General features: G+C 40.7%; 2 protein-coding genes across 2 annotated transcripts in view; both read left to right on the forward strand.

Moving 5' to 3' along the window:
* Positions 1–16,962, forward strand: part of LOC143416732 (basement membrane-specific heparan sulfate proteoglycan core protein-like) — a 119,264-nt gene that overhangs the window by 51,860 nt on the left and 50,442 nt on the right. The window lies entirely within an intron of this gene.
* LOC143416485 (uncharacterized) lies at positions 6,138–12,990 on the forward strand. Its single transcript, XM_076881740.1, has 4 exons — positions 6,138–6,266; positions 6,607–6,639; positions 12,224–12,478; positions 12,580–12,990. Exons 1-4 carry the CDS (start codon positions 6,230–6,232, stop codon positions 12,894–12,896), a joined length of 642 nt encoding a protein of 213 aa, XP_076737855.1. The 5' UTR covers positions 6,138–6,229; the 3' UTR covers positions 12,897–12,990.

Consider the following 16,962-nt stretch of genomic DNA (forward strand, 5'->3'; position numbering starts at 1 on the left):
AGATGTGGACGAGGTGTTGCAGGTTTAAACAGAAAGCGATCCTTTATTTGGATGATTGCAGGGGTTAAACAAGGAACCCTAAGCAAACTAAAAAACACTAAGAAACAAATACTATGAAGTACTAAGACTATGGTGGGGATAACAGACGACCCGACAATGACATTCAGAAAACAGAGGACTTAAATACACACATGAGGTGATCAGGGGAAGTGGAGACACATGAGGAAACAGCTGACTAGGATAAACATAATGATGCACAGTAAAACTAACCTCATGAACACAGAACACAAGACCCTTTTCAAAATAAAACAGGAAACATGCAGACTTAGACACGACAACACAACTTAACAGGCCTAACACACATGACAGACTAGACAAGGAACCAAACATAACCACACAGACATGACGCATGAACCAGGGAGACTTAGTACAGGGGAGATGACATAACTAAGAAACAGGACTACACAGTAATCTAGAAATTAACTAGGTGAACTAAGCTAAGGCAAAAATAAATACAAAAGATACATAAACTCGAACGCTGGGTTGCTCGACCCAGGACCATGACACCATCCCCCCACCAAGGGCTGGCTCCAGACAGCCCCAAACCAAAAAAAAAAAAAAAACAGACCACTGAGCCCGGGCGGGAGGCGGGGGACCAGGACGGAGGGCCCAGAACAGGAAACAAAAACAGCCGACAGGAAACACCGGAGCACATGACAAAAGTCCAAACATAGTTCAAGGGGTTGGCAACACAACAGCCCACAGTTTATGAGTTCAGGCGGCCGACCCGGAGGTTGGCTACTCAACAGGCCACGCCTTCTCCTATCAGGAGGCCGTCCATGCGGGAGGCAGTGGCAGTGCAGTTCAGGAGGCCGCCCCCGACGGCAATGATGTCCAGCTGACGGCCCGGAAAGTGGCCGGCGATTCCAAGGGGCAGAACGTGGCTTGGGCGGCGGCAACACAGCCGCAGGACCAGGCGAGGCCGACACAGAAGCAGAGGCTGGACCGGGCGAAGCAGAGGCTGAAGTTGGACCAGGCGACGGCGAAGCAGGAGCTGTGGCTGAAGCTGGACCAGGCGACGGCGAAGCAGGAGCTGGGGCTGACGCTGGACCAGGCGACGGCGAAGCAGGAGCTGAAGCAGAAGCTGGACCAGGCGGAGCAGAAGCTGAAGCTGGACAAGGCGAAGCAGAAGCAGAAGCTGGACCAGGCGACAGCGAGGCAGCTGCAGGTGGTGGCTGGATGGGCTCCTCGGGCCCTCCAGCTGACGTGGCGTGGGGCTGGACGGGCTCCTCGGGCCCTCCAGCTGACGTGGTGTGGTGCTGGACGGGCTCCTCGGGCCCTCCAGCTGACGTGGCGTGGGGCTGGACGGGCTCCTCGGGCCCTCCAGCTGACGTGGCAGGAGGCTGGTGCGGTTCTCCTGAACCCCCAGCTGACGTGGCAGGAAGCTGGACGGTTTCCTCGGGCCCTCCAGCTGACGTGGCATGAGGCTGGTGCGGTTCTCCTGAACCCCCAGCTGACGTGGCAGGAGGCTGGACGGGTTCCTCGGGCCCTTCAGCTGACGTGGCAGGAGGCTGGACGGGCTCCTCGGGCCCTCCAGCTGACGTGGCAGGTTGCTTTTCAAGTTGCAGCAACACACAGCCTATAGTGGGTGGAATGAGTTTGGTGGAGTCCTCAGATAAGGCTGCTGCAGACGGCTGAGATGGCTCCCCCGAGCTCTCAGCAGGTGAAGGTGGTGGCTGAAGAGGGGACCGTGAGGATATCAGAACTGGAGACTGGAAAACTGCAGTCCGAGCTGGCGACTGAACAAAAACAGTCTGAGGCACAATTTTACACTCTTTGAGGGCGGGGGGAAGACAGTCCTCTGTGCCCACCGCTTTACCACAAGTGTCCATGAACTGAGTGGGATTAATGTTCACAGACCTTGAGTCAGCAGTCATAGTGTTCTTAGTGTTAGATTTCTCCAACCCCAAGTCCATTGTCTCAGAATGACTGGCTGTCAAGCTGGCCACCTGAATGACGTTCAGGGTGCCGCCTGTGGAAACATCACTTAGCAGTTCTTTATTGGTCTCCACGGTTGAGTCACACACCCTGTTACTTTTAACCTTCACGTCACAGGAACCTACAGTACATAGGACATGAGTTTCTACCTCAGGATCGTTGGCTCCATGAGGTGCAGCGAAGGAAGCAACACCTGAAACAGTACTTTGTTTTATTAAGTTATTATCATAGCTTCCGTTATCAGTGGTTGTCTTCTCAGTGGAGCTAAACACAGTGTCCTCTGACTCATAACATGGCTTTGACTGCGTTTCATTCATGGAAGAAGTCATGTCAGCCAACACAGTTTGCTTAACACTTAAAGAATCAGAAATGCAGCCCGAGTTATTCGTTGCTCCCTTAGTGCGATTCATGGGATTCATGGGATCCAGCGTATTTAGACGCACAAGACACCGACTTGACCATGAATTCACAGTTTACCAGATCACTAATAGATAAATCCTGAACAGGATCATTACTGGTCTTCGGAAAAACAGTTTGTAAAGATGGGTTACACTTATTAACCATGGGATCCAGAACATTAATTTCTCGCAACACAGTTATAGGAGCTAAAACAGAGTCAGTCTTTGATTTAACAGCATCGTGGACAAGATCCAAGTTCTATTCAACATGGTGCTTTGCACAGTACAGCACGATTCAGACAGAATCTCAGACCTTGAGTTGTTCAGCTGCTTTTCTTGAAAAATAAAAATAAAAAAAATAAATAAAACTTTGATTCTTAACAGATACATTTAAACAAGGGCTAGTCACAATGTAACAGTCTCTGGACACTGCGCCAGGGGGTTCGTGATTTGCATTGTGCACTGGTGAAGTTTCATTATCAAACTCTATGGAACAACAGCTCTCAATAGGGTCTATACACGGAGAAGTTAAATTAACACAGTCTGTGAAGGTCTTCCCAGGTGTGTTCACTTACATCTTCAACGAGTCTCTGGCGAAGTCTGTGGTCCCCACATGCTTCAAAAGATCCACCATCATCCCTGTGCCCAAGAACAGCAAACCCTCATCCCTGAACGATTACCGGCCAGTTGCACTGACCTCGGTAGTAATGAAGGTGTTTGAGAGGCTGCTGAAGAACATCATCTCCTCCTCCGTCCCAGACACCATAGATCCGCTGCAGTTCGCCTACCGATCCAACAGATCCACAGAGGATGCCATTGCCCACGTCCTACACACCACTCTCAGCCACGTGGACAAGAAACAGGGTAACTATGTGCGAATGCTGTTTGTTGATTACAGTTCAGCGTTTAACACAATAGTGCCCTGCAGACTGTTCACAAAGCTCAGGGATCTGGGACTCAACAGCCATCTGTGTGCATGGGTGTTGGACTTCCTCACTGGCAGAACTCAGGTGGTGAGGGTGGGTAGATGCGTCTCTAACAGCATCATCATCAACACAGGAGCACCTCAGGGATGTGTCCTCTCGCCACTGCTCTACTCCCTCTACACTTCAGACTGTGTGGCCACCCATGGCTCCAACACCACTGTGAAGTTTGCTGACGACACAGTGGTGTTGGGTGCCATCTCCAACAACGATGAGGCGGCCTACATGGATGAAGTGAAGAATCTGGCATCATGGTGCCAGGACAACCACCTCCAGCTGAACGTCGGCAAGACCAAGGAGCTGGTGGTGGACTTCAGAAGGGGTCAGCACAGAGACTACAAGCCCATTATCATCAATGGAGCTCCAGTGGAGAGGGTGCAGTCCTTCAAGTATCTTGGTGTCCACATCTCCTCAGACCTGACATGGGCTGCCCACATTCAGGTCCAGACCAAAAAGGCTAGGCAGCGCCTGTATCACCTACAACAACTGAGGAAGTTCAGGGTCTCTCCAAAGATCCTCAGTATTTTACGTCACAGCATCATGTGCGCTTTTTACATCCAACACAAAAACTGCAGTCCGGGACAAACTGTGTGTCTTTTCACCTCAATACGAAACGCATAATATTTTCTCTGAATACAAGACAATTCTGTTTTTTACGGGACGGTTGGCAACTCTAATAATAATAATAATAATGGATACTTTATTGATCCCCATGGGGAAATTACTTGTTTTTCTCTGCATTTGACCCATTCACTCAGTGAAGCAGTGGGCAGCCCACTAAGCAGGCGCCCGGGGAGCAGTGTGTAGGGACGGTACCTTGCTCAGGGGTACCTCAGGGTAGCCGTTAAGTGGATTCGAACCGCCGGCCTTCCGATCATGGGGCGACCACTTTACCTACTGAGCTATCCCTGCCCCAATAATAATAATAATTAACCTTATGAACAAAATAAAGTTCAACATCTTCATAGCACCCACCCAGCTATATAGAAACTCCGTCATGCTAGCTAGTACGCAGTACGGAAAAAGTCAGAATAACAAAAATAAACTGCACCTAAACTTGGTTCATATCTGACCCAGATAGACTGCAGGTCATAACTTCTTACCTGAAGTTCAGTTCACCTGACACTCGGACCAGCGGCTGCCTCGGGGCTCTGCTCCTCCTCCTGCCTCCCCTTTCCCTCATCCACCTGCTGCCTCCACCACTTGCTAATGTTACTGAATCTGTGGAAGCTCTGCGATAGCCACCACACGAAGTAACGACCCTATCTAAATCCCAGTAACGACTAACGCATTCCTGATTTTGGCATAATAACTAGTTACCGTGTTCGTTACCACAATAAAAATGTAGTTACTGTAACGCGTTAGTCCCAACACTGGTTATCTGTAACTCAGTTTTCTTCGTTTGTTACCATCGAGGCCTGAAACTATCAGCTTCATAATAAAGGTCACCTTTGTTTGGTAATCTGAGTCCTGCTTTGCAAGGGCGGCTGTAGCTCAGGCGGTAGAGCTGAACATCTACTGATGTTCAATTCCTGGCTTCCCCTAGTCTGCTTATCACATGTTCTTGGGCAAGATACTAACCCCAAATTGCTCTCCGAGGCATCCATCGGAGTATGAATGTGTGTGTGAATGTTTGTCACAAAGCACTAAGAAAAATGCGCTAGTGTGAATGGGTGAATGCACCAGTTGTGTGAAGCGCTCAGAAGAGTAGAAAAAGTGCTGTATAAGAACCATTTAGCATGTGGGTCTGCTTTTTGAACTGACTCTGAACACAATCACATGATCTTGGTTGGTAACATGTGGTGTTCAACACAAACATCATTATTACAGTGTTTCAATCATTGTTTCACATCAGTTTGTTTTATTTTATTGTGTTTACATGTAGTCAGAGGCTGAGGTCAGTGTGCATCTGCACATATATGTCAAAGCAAGACAAAGAACAGTCTGCAGAATAAATGAGTTCCTGCTTTACTTTGAAATGACAACAGATAATAAATATAACTTTGAATTTATCTATGAATTTAATTGTTCTTTAGTTGGTGAAACATAAAGGTCTTTAGTCTCACTTCAGCCACACACTGAGTCATTTCCTGTGTTTGGGTCTCCACCAAACTTAAAACCAGAATTTAACCACAAGGTAGAAACTTTCACAGGTCTGAGGTCAAAGGAGCCTTTTCACTATATTACTGCATGATGATGTTTCAGCTAAGAGTCGAATAAAATAAAAACATTTTAATGCAGCCTAAAGTAAGAATTTAATTTTAATTCAGCAGTTAAACAATCAAAAAGAGATATACATATATATATATATACACACATATACATATATATATATATATATATATATATATATATATATATATATATATATATTATATATATATATTTTTTTAAAGGCTTTAGTGAAAATACAGGCACCGAAGTAGAAAAGCTGTTTTGGTATATTCACTCTCAGTGACTCCCAGTCTGCAGAAACCTGCCAGGATACAAATATTAGTGGATATTGCACCCAAAAAATACCCCAAACGGGCAAAACATACTTACATGAAGCACAACAGCTTACACAACAGCTTTGTATATTATAGAAAAAGGAAACAACACAACAAAAGAAACAAGCTTCTATGTTTGCAGTGGACAGGAAATATAAACATGCCAACCAACTGCTGCGGTCAAAGCTACAGGAGCTGTTTGAGTTTTGTGTGTAACGGCAGGAAGCACAGAGAGACCAATCAGAATAAGAGCCTGTAGAAAAACTCTTGTTGTATCTATATTAAACACAACTTCTCTTTATCTGCAAACTAAAACTGTTTGATTATCTGAGGATCAGAGTGCAACAGGCTGGATGTGACGATGGGGCACTCTTTGCTCTGCATGATGGGCTTTTTCTGTAAGTACACGTCTGACATTGTTTGAATGGCAGCGATTAAAGAAAATGTTTCTGATCTGTGAGAATTACAGTGAGTCACTGCTTTAACCTGTTTACCTGAGAGCTGGAACAAAGCAGACTTGTGATTCTTATAGTGTTTAAATGTTTGATACACTGCTGCTTTTTGCATCACTTATAGTTACACACTGTGTTACAACAGTTTGGATTTTTATGATTATTTTATTTTATTTTCAAACAGATTACTGGTTATTACTGTTCATCTTTAAGAAAGTCTTACTTTATATTGTTTTTGATCTTGTCAGTTGTATAATGTCTGATGAGGTTTTATTCATTATTTTAGTGCTCAGTACTGTCATCTGTGGAAATGCTGAAGGTAAGAAATGATTATTTTCTTCCTGTTTATATATGTAGCTGTTATCTCCTATAATGTGCTCAATAATATCCTCCCTGTGTTTACATGTTATCTTCTGCACAGACTCAATGCTTCTATTCAGCCTGTGCAGTTAAACATAAATGGCTTCAGTAAGCGCTCCATGTGGAGACTGTGGCGTTCTTCAGAGCTTTTACTGATGTACCATTTGTACCACTTTCAGTCTGTAAAACTGTAACAACAAAACAGAGCAGGTACATTTAATCTCAGTGTAGATGCACACATGTCACATGACCAATGCAAGATCACAACATTAACAATAAATGGACAAAGCCTGTCAAGTGACGTAAATACAAATACCACATGCTGACATGTTTTATGCTAACAGGCAAAACAAAGCACTAACAGTTAGCTTACAGTAGTAATGTAACAAACTTCACAGACCCACAAGAAGGACAGAGCACTAATATGTAGAAACAATCCATCATCTGCCCAAACTTACACTTTATCCCATCTCAAGAGCAGCAGATGCAGAACTATCACAGACACGGAGCTCTGGCCATTATTACTCGGCACTTGCTCCATTTAACCACTAGATGGCGGACTTTGACTGGAGCAGACCAGGAAGAAGCAGATGAATAAATGTGACCCGTCATATAACAAAGTTGAAACAAACTATATTTCAGGAATAACCTGAGGGACAAAATATTGTATATGATACAGCTCACACTCCACTGCATTTATTGGTTAAAATATTAAAATGATCATATCAAGAGTGCAACCATGTGAGCAGATGTTTCAGTCAGCTGCTACACAAACTTTACATTTACTAGAGTTTGTTGCCTTGAAACTGACTGATTTCCTTTTCATGAGTATTTATCTGTCCATCCTCACAGATCACAGTTAGGATTCACAAGATGCTGATGAACTGGAGGATCAATCTAATGTATTACAGCACAGCGTGATGAGTTTAGGGTAAATGCAGGTAACTCTAATCTGAAAACAGAGTCAACCACAGATCAGCCCGTTAAAGTCCTGCCTGAAGACTTTAATCAGTCTTATTATGAATTTTTACTCTCAGTTATTTATAGTGTCATGGTGTGCTGTCTGCCTCAGTGTCCTCTTGAAAAAACCTCTAAAAGTTGTTAAAGTCATAAATGAATAAGACTTCACATACAGAAGAGTAACAAGTAAAACAAACTGGACAAAGTGCCATCGATATAGATTTATTCATTTATGACTGTCATGGTTTCATCATTTTAGTCTGAGTGCTTCTTCCTCATCTTTGTTTAGCTTTTAAAAAAAAGTATTTCCTCTTTAATTTAAAGGTTTGTTTTCTTTCCAACTTTGTGTTATTTTTCTTCCTCTTTTATGATTTTCCTGTTTGTTTTTAACTGTTTCTCATTCCCAGTCATGTTTAAATAGTCCTGCTGTGTCTTTTCAGTCTTTGTCAGAGCATCTGTGAACACTCACGTGTGTTCATCTCTTAGTTGTTTCTATTAGTTTTACATTTTGATTCTTTGTATGTTTCCATTTTTAAACTATTTAGATATTAAAGTTCAGTTTTATTTAAGTTATTTTGCTTCCTGCATTTGAGTTCACACCTCTGCACTCCACTCATTGTTACAGAGACACATATTTACAAGTGTGTGGACTCTACTGGAAGAATGGACACAAAATACTTTTTCTCTAATTTGGTGTTTCTATGATAGTAGCTTAGTTTGGAGATTTTACTGTAGCAAAGTCATGTGTATATATATTAACCCTCGTGTGCATTTTATTATCTCTGTGTGTGATCAGGTTTGTAAATAAGTCAACACATCTGTGTGCACAGATATTATCAGCTGGAAAGTCTTAAAGTTTTGCATGAAGCACTTAAATACAGACATGTGGTCAAGTTTCAGCTCACCTGCTCTCTTTGTTGTCTGTTTTATTACTTGTGACCTTTGCTGCACTTCTGCTGTGACAGATCCACAGATGAGTGTGGAAGGTTTTCTGTAATCGAGGGTTCATTAACCCTGAGCTCAGGCTCACAGGCTCAGGCTTTTTGTCAGACTCAGAACAAACCACCAGGTGGCGTATTACTCAGCCAGGCTCACCTGCTCTTCACCTTGTAATTGAGTCTCAGTTGCAGTAGGAAATAAAACCAGCTGGAACATCTGTGTGGCAGATGTGGTGGGTTTTTCCTTCTTCCACTAAAAGGACCACAATAATAGCTTCATATTTGTCTAAGTTACAGAACTTAAAGTCAAGGCCACTCTGACAGCACAACCACACCAGCAGGGGGCAGTGTGACACTGACCTGTGATGTGAATTACTCTGTTCAGAAAAACCTCATCTGAAAATGAGATCATCTCTTTTAGCTCTAAGAGTGCAATCTCTGTCTCTGATGGAGGCATCTACACCTGCAGAGGAAGGAGAAGAAACACGAATTTAGTCACAACTAAAAGCAATTCAGTCGTCATTCAGGAAACTGATGAGTTTAAAAAAATGTTGAGAATTGAAAAAGGTCTTCTCCAAATTTAATGGGACTCAATATTCACTAATCACCAGTACTTAAACCACTAAATCTGTCAAATTATTAATTATTAGGCTCAGTACATTGTTTCACCTTTGTTCAGTCTTCAGATCACTTACAGACACAGAGGAGTTCATGGTGCTGTTTTGTATTTTTAGAGTGATTTAAAAACAGTTTGTGCTCCTTTCCTGGTTACTGAACCTTTACTCTTAGTTTTCTTTGCCAGTCTAGTCTTGACTTTGATGCCACATGAAAACTTTGTATTTCACCATTTATGAACTAATAATCAGTTTATGAGAGCAGAGCAGCCTCCAGCTTTGAATCCATCACTGGAGGTTTAACAGCATTGTTAGGAAACAACAGCTAACTGATGACTCATTGATTATATGTTCAGAAATGTGTAATATGTAAATGTAAAGATTTAGAAAAAAAAGCAAATACTGGAATATAAAGATCATTGAATCACTTGGTTTAATTTATTTTTTAAAATGTCTTGTTGATTTTCAAAGTCAAAATTATCAGTCTGCTTATGAAATATTTTTATTTGATCAGTTTTGATCAAAATAAGAATAAAAAAATAAAGTCTTTAAAGACAAAGACACTATTTTACATCTTATGTCCTCACACCTGGATTCATTGGTACCACAGAGACCACCTTAATATTGCAAACCATGCCAATCCTAAAAATAATAATGCTGTGCAGACATGGATGCATATTCTGCATAGATGTACTGTTTTTTAATTTTTTTAAATTTTGTACAAGACCCATGACATGTGTACAAACCATTCATTATTTTTTTTTATTTTTAATGATTGAAATTTAAATTCTTATCTATAAAATGGTGCAGAAGACATTTTTACTGCTTAAAGGTTTGTAAATATGCTATTAAATAGTGGCAAATATAACCTAAATAATTCTTTGGATATACATTTTTAAACAAAGCAAAGCCAATTAAAATATGTCTCTGTGCTGAGACCTGGTGGAACTAAAAAAAGGTTTTAATTCTTTCAGCTGACTGAAAGCTCTCACCACCTGCAACAGTCACAGGCAGCTTCCTGCAGGAACCTGGTCACAGCAGAGGTCTTGCATCTATTTTAACCCTTTTATATGCCAACACCTCACTGCTGATATTTATGGCAGCTCTGAACTATAATTATTTATGGTGGATCTGTCTTCTCCTGTACTTGTTTATCATCCCCTCAAGCTAAACAAGGATTTTATTTCCACCCTTTTATTTGGAATCAGCATTCTAACTCTTTTTATGTTTGCTGCCCATCAAACTCCTATAAAACACCCTTCCAACAGATGACATTAAAAAACAGTTTTACAGTCTATTTAAAAGTTTTGCTAGACTGCTGTGATGACATAAAATCATGGTTGCCAATACATTTTTGGAATGTAAACAATCAAAAAACAGATTGTAAATTTTAAATCTCCTGACCCTCGTTTTGTTCTTAAGTGTAACCTTGTTCCTCTGAAAAAGTTCAGACCTCCCTTTGTAAAAACTCTGGGGGTGATCGTTGATGACAGTTCCTCATTTGAGAAATAAATAAATTCAGTTGTAAAAGCCAGACTCTGCCTCCTGAGGGCCTTTGCAAAAATGATGGACGTTTTGTCATCTGCTCAGTTTGAGAAAGTAATTCATGCATTTATTTCATCCAGGCTAGTGTAATATGCTTTATTTTGGTAGCAGTCAGGCTATAATGATTGTTTAGTCTCTGATCTTTTAACTAAACAAACTCCAAACAGAACTCTAAGGTCAGCTGATAAGTTGCTTCTGATCATGAAAATAGGAAGGGAGAGGCAGATTTTCTTCTTTGTTGAAAAAACAAAACAAAACTAACACTATGAAACACAATCATTTAAAAGTACCGTGTGAAGCAAACATTATTTTGTGGTGATAGGTTAATAATTTTCTGGCTCCCAGTATGTTTTAGAACTCACTTCAACATTTTATTGATTGCTTTGAAAGAGCGTCATCAGTGTTCTGGCTCTCCACGCTGATTTTAACCTCAAAGTAAAATTAAAGCAGAAAAATCTGTGAGTTTTAGAATATAAATAAAATATAACTTTACAAAGTAAATTCAAATACATTTAATATTAAAATGTTGTGTTACAGTGTGAAAGCTATAAATTGTTTTATTGTGACTTTGTTTTGATGTTCAGTCTCCAAACTGTCTGTGAATCAGCTGTTTTGCAGTCACTCTCCTCTTATGTTATAAACAGCAGAGTTTATAACATAAGAGGATGTCAGATGTGAGATTCAGGAAGTTGAAGGAGCTCAGTGGATGTATGAATGGAGACCTAACAAGTTAAACACACCTCCGACATCCAATGAATACAGAATCATCACAGTTACTGAGTCTGACAGTGGATTGTACAGCTGTCGGGGCAGAAGGGGGTATTTGTTAACACAGTGGAGTGAAACCATCACACTGACTGTATCATGTAAGTTGGAGATGTTTCATCTGGATTATCTGTTTTATCAAAATAAGTGAAAAATGGGTTTTTCTTACAGCTTTGTAGCTGTTTCATTCCTGCTTTTGAATAAAAGACATCACTGTCAAAAGACTGGAAATAAAAATGCATCTGTTCACAACTTGCTCTGTTGTTGAATCTCAGGTTTCTCCTGCTCGCTGTGGTTACACTGATTGGCTGTTACTGGTACATTTGACAAAGGAACAATACACCAAAAACAGAAGTACAAAATAACACCAATGAATTTAATCCTGCTCAAATTCATTTAGGAAGAATTTTCAAATGTGCAAGATACAATCAGATCATATTAACCTGGGTTATTTTTGGATTACTGATCAATAAACTCAGTCATGTTTCAAATTAATTATTTGAACTGTCCATGTATGTAATGAACTGTAAAAACACAAAGTCAAATATAAAAAACTAACCCTGTGCTGATCAAAACAGAAATACAGAATATTATGTGTGACACAGTTTGTTTCATCTTAACTAGGGTTTCATAATATTTGATCATTTACATTTTTCCATCTTTAAATTGTTCTGATTCAGTCATTTTTACTTTTATGTTCTTGTTCTAAACTGAACTGCAGTGAAACCAAAGGCTGAACTGAGAGCTGATAGGACAGCTGTTCCAGCAGGAGGCAGTGTGACCCTGACCTGCTCTGTGAGCCCATCATCATCATCTGGATGGAAATACTACTGGTACAGAGATGGGAAATCTTATCAACCTGTGACAAATGGACAAATCAGTGTCTCAGAGGGAGGACGCTACAGCTGCAGAGGAGGAAGAGGAGAACCAGTTTACTACACAGAGGACAGTGAGTCAGTCTGGATTGACAAAATTGGTGAGTTCAAACTTTACATTTCCTACAAAGCACTACATCTGATGGTAACTGAACCTTTTGTCATTCATGTGTTTTTATTGTACTTTCTTGAACATTAACAGTGTCAAACAGGCCTGTTGTGACTCTGTATCCAAACTGGTCTGAGATATACGGAGGAGAGACGATCACTGTCAGATGTGAGATCCATGGAGGAGACACTGAGTGGGATTATGAGTGGGAAGCAAACAACATCAGAAAACCTCCAAATCAAAATGAATACAGGATTATTTCTGCTTCATCATACAACAGTGGAAACTATCGCTGTAAGGGCAGAATGAAAAGTTCACAGCATGAAACAACAGAGTGGAGTGATTCAGTCACACTGACAGTTTTTCACAGTAAATTGAAGATGTTTCATCCAGATTATCTGTTTTATTAAAATAAGTGAAAACACTTGTTTCTCTTAAAGCTTTGCAGCTGTTTCTTTCGTGCTTTTGAATGAAATGTTTGTTTTTATTCTCCGGTCATCTTCTTGTTGCACTGGAGACATTTACAGATAGCTAAAACTAGAATCTCAGTTCACACGAGCACTTTACAACTAGCAGCCCTAAAATAACAGACCAAAGAGCAGAACTTTGTTTATGGGGAACAGAAAACTGAAATATAGAAAAACCTTCCAGTGCACATTAATTTATAATCAAAGTCATAGAATAATATAAATAAAAGTAAAAGTCACTCACTAGACCTGCAGAGTGGCTGGTTAGGAATAGTCAGTAACACAGTGCAACACCAACACAATGAATGGAATTACAACACTGAACGCACAAAATCAGCTGTTCACAGATTTACAGAGAGAACCTTCCACAGTCACAGTCTGGTGTGGAATCAGTTCTTGGATTAAATCCTCTGTGTGTTGCAGTAACAGAGATTATGGTGGAGTCATATCACAGTTCAGAAGTGTGAGTCAGTTTCCTGATCTCTGGAATATGAGTTGATCCACCAGGAACAGAAGACTTTAGTGGAAGTTCACATCTCCTAGGCGTGGATCACCATCGAGGTTCGACAGTCTCAGGTTTCAGCGCCAAGATCTGCACTAGGCTAATAAACCTGATCTGTTTTGTAACACAAACACTGGAGTCTTGTTCCAGCATTCCTAACAGCTCAGCTGGAAATCACATCCAAACTGCTCCCTCCCTGTAATGTCAGCGGTGATGTTCACTGTGCTTATTATTGTGGCCTAAAGACATCTGTGCAACAGGAAATGTCAGCTTCCACAGCAAAGGAATATAAAACACACATACTAGGTCTCATCTTAGCTATCAGAGGCTTCCACATCAGATTTAGTAAAGAACAAGCACATAACGTGCTAACTGACACCAAAGCAAACCAACTGTGACTCACCAAATCCTCATTCAAACTGCATCAAACAGATTTTATCCACAAGGACTGAAGTTGGACACCATCACTGTGAAAGACTGGAAATAAAAATGCATCTGTTCACAACTTGCTTTGTTGTTGAATCTCTTCCCCTCACTCAGGTTTCTGTTGCTCGCTGAGGTTACACTGATTGGCTGTCACTGGTACATGTGATAAAGGAACAATACACCAAAAACAGAAGTACAAAATAACACCAATGAAATGATAACTGCTCACATTCATTTAGAAGCAATTCTCAGATGTTCAAAATACAATCAGATCCAGTCGCCGTTTTTTTTGTTTGTTTGTTTGTTTTTTGTACTTATTTATTTTCTTTATTTATAGTTGATAGTACAGCTTAGATAGTGTTATACGCTCTATTGCCATTCTCCTGCCCCACTTTGCTCTATTGTCTCGCAGCAGTAGCAGCAGTCGTATTTTGGCCCACTGTCATTTAAGTTTGTAGGGATGTGTTTATGTATCGCTCTCTAGGTTCTTCCACAGCATTTCAGTCAGTTTGAGCTCTGAACTTTGTTTCAACAATTGTGAAACCTTCACTCTTTTGTTTTTCAGCCTTTCTGTTGCTGCTGTACTTGTGTAATTTTAGCAAAGGCAAATATAAAAAACTAACACTGTGCTGATCAAAACAGAAATACAGAATATTATGTGTGACACAGTTTGTTTCATCTTAACTAGGGTTTCATGATATTTGATCATTCACATGTTTCCATCTTTAAATTGTTCTGATACAGTCATTTTTACTTTTATGTTCTTGTTCTAAACTGAACTGCAGTGAAACCAAAGGCTGAACTGAGAGCTGATAGGACAGCTGTTCCAGTAGGGGGCAGTGTGACCCTGACCTGCTCTGTGAACCCATCATCATCATCACCAACATCATCATCATCATCATCATCATCATCATCATCATCATCTGGATGGAAATACTACTGGTACACAGATGGGAAATCTTATCAACCTGTGACAAATGAACAAATCAGTGTCTCAGAGGGAGGACTCTACAGCTGCAGAGGAGGAAGAGGAGAACAAGTTTACTACACAGAGTTGAGTCAGTCAGTCAGGATTGACACAACTGGTGAGTGTAAATGTAACTTCCTACAAAGCACTACATCTGATGGTAACTGAACCTTTTGTCTTTCATGTGTTTTTATTGTACTTTCTTGAACATTAACAGTCTCAAACAGGTCTGTTGTGACTCTGTATCCAAACTGGTCTGAGATATACAGAGGAGAGACGATCACTGTCAGATGTGAGATCCATGGAGGAGACACTGAGTGGAATTATGAGTGGAAAACAAACAGCAACAGAAAACCTCAAAATCTAAATGAATACAGGATTATTTCTGCTTCATCATCCAACAGTGGAAACTATCGCTGTAAGGGCAGAATGAAAAGTTCACAGCATGAAACAACAGAGTGGAGTGATTCAGTCACACTGACAGTTTCTGACAGTAAGTCATGTTTGCTTTAAGCTGTTTGAACACTTTGTAAAATGTGTTTCTGTTCATAGACTGAGATTATTATTCTTTGTATAAACTGAGCTCACTGTTCAGAGACTGTACTACATGTTCACTGAGAGAAAATCTTTGTTGAACAGATAAACCCCGTCCTGTCCTCACTGTGTCTCCATCATGGCTGAGTCCTGGAGCCTCAGTAACTCTGAACTGTGAGGTTGAACATCCGTCTGCAGGATGGAGCTTCTACTGGTATAAAGCTGTTCCTGATCTGAAAACATTCAACTATAAATCCTATAGTTATGAGCTGCTACCTGATGGCAGTGGGACTGCACAGGACTCCTACATCATTCATGGACAGACACACACAGCAGGATATGTGTGCAGAGCTGGAAGAGGAGACCCAGAGTATCACACTGATCACAGTCAACCAAAGTTTGTCTGGTCTGCAGGTCAGTTTGTTTCTCTCTGTCCTTTCAATGAGCTCATGTTAGGTCATCATTTTTATTCACCAGGATTTAGACCATTAAAATCTCATCTCCATGACAACCATTTATCTCCGTTTATATTAAACCTTCCCAAAAGAAGAACTGAACTGAATGTTTTCCGTTCTCTCTGTGATCAAACCAAACTGAATTTCCTTGTTTCCTTTTCTTATTTTTCAGTTTTTATTTAATGTGATAACATGAAAAACAAAAGACATCTATGAGATTTTAAATGTTTTGATATTTAAACTCATGTTTCTGTTTGTACTGATTATTTTTACTTGGTGCACAGACAGGATTTACACAGTTAAGACTCTTTGTTTAGTGCTCAGGTAGGTGTTCAGATAAAAAAGTCAAATATAGTTAATAAAGAAACAAAGATGTCAGCAGGCAGGTTAACAGCTCTGACAAATACAAGAGAAACACTGACTACAGATGGACGCTAGAAGAAGACGTCACAAATAACAGCTGCTGTTATTGTTCATTTAAAATATACTTCAAAGGTTTTTAGTTTTGGTCCTGCTGCTGCAAAATATCTCACTGTAGAAGGAATCTGTGAAACAGACAATATCACAGAATTATGACAGAAACATTACAGCAAATGACTGAAGTGTGTTCAGAGTGATCTGTATCAGGTGGATGATGCTGAGAGTGATGACTCAAAGCTCATGATGTCACATGACGTGTACCAAGCTCTACATGAGCTGCCAGCAGATAAAGCATGTGGGTTAGATCATCTTAAACATGTCAGTATTCGGCTCCTTTGTTTTCCACTGATTTGACTGTCTGTGTGATTCAGGGCTTGTTGTCAGACTCAGTGTTGTCTCACCAAACAAACACTTTATCATTTTGAACTATTAAATTTGATCTTCAAAACAAAAGCTTCAAACAAACAAATATTCTCACTGTGATATTTTGAATCCTAACATCTGTGAGCTTTGTCTCTTCACTGCATGTTGTTTCCAGATGTTCATTCAGCAGCGTCTCTCACAGTGAGTCCTGACAGAGTGCAACACTTCAACTCTGACTCTGTCTCACTGACCTGTGAGGGAAACTTCACTGAGTGGAGAGTGATAAAGTTCTCTGAGGACGGCCGACTGTACTCTGTCTGTAGGAGAATGACTGGATCCACA

The sequence above is a fragment of the Maylandia zebra genome, linkage group LG3 (assembly GCF_041146795.1).
Source record: "Maylandia zebra isolate NMK-2024a linkage group LG3, Mzebra_GT3a, whole genome shotgun sequence".
Classification (NCBI taxonomy): domain Eukaryota; kingdom Metazoa; phylum Chordata; class Actinopteri; order Cichliformes; family Cichlidae; genus Maylandia; species Maylandia zebra.

Bases quoted from the DNA above. Each gene is read 5' to 3' on its own strand.
- LOC143416485 (XM_076881740.1), top strand. From the start codon at position 6,230: ATGGGGCACTCTTTGCTCTGCATGATGGGCTTTTTCT. The intron at 6,267-6,606 runs GTAAGTACACGT...TCATTATTTTAG, and splicing joins CTGCATGATGGGCTTTTTCT to TGCTCAGTACTGTCATCTGT. The intron at 12,479-12,579 runs GTGAGTTCAAAC...GAACATTAACAG, and splicing joins AGTCTGGATTGACAAAATTG to TGTCAAACAGGCCTGTTGTG.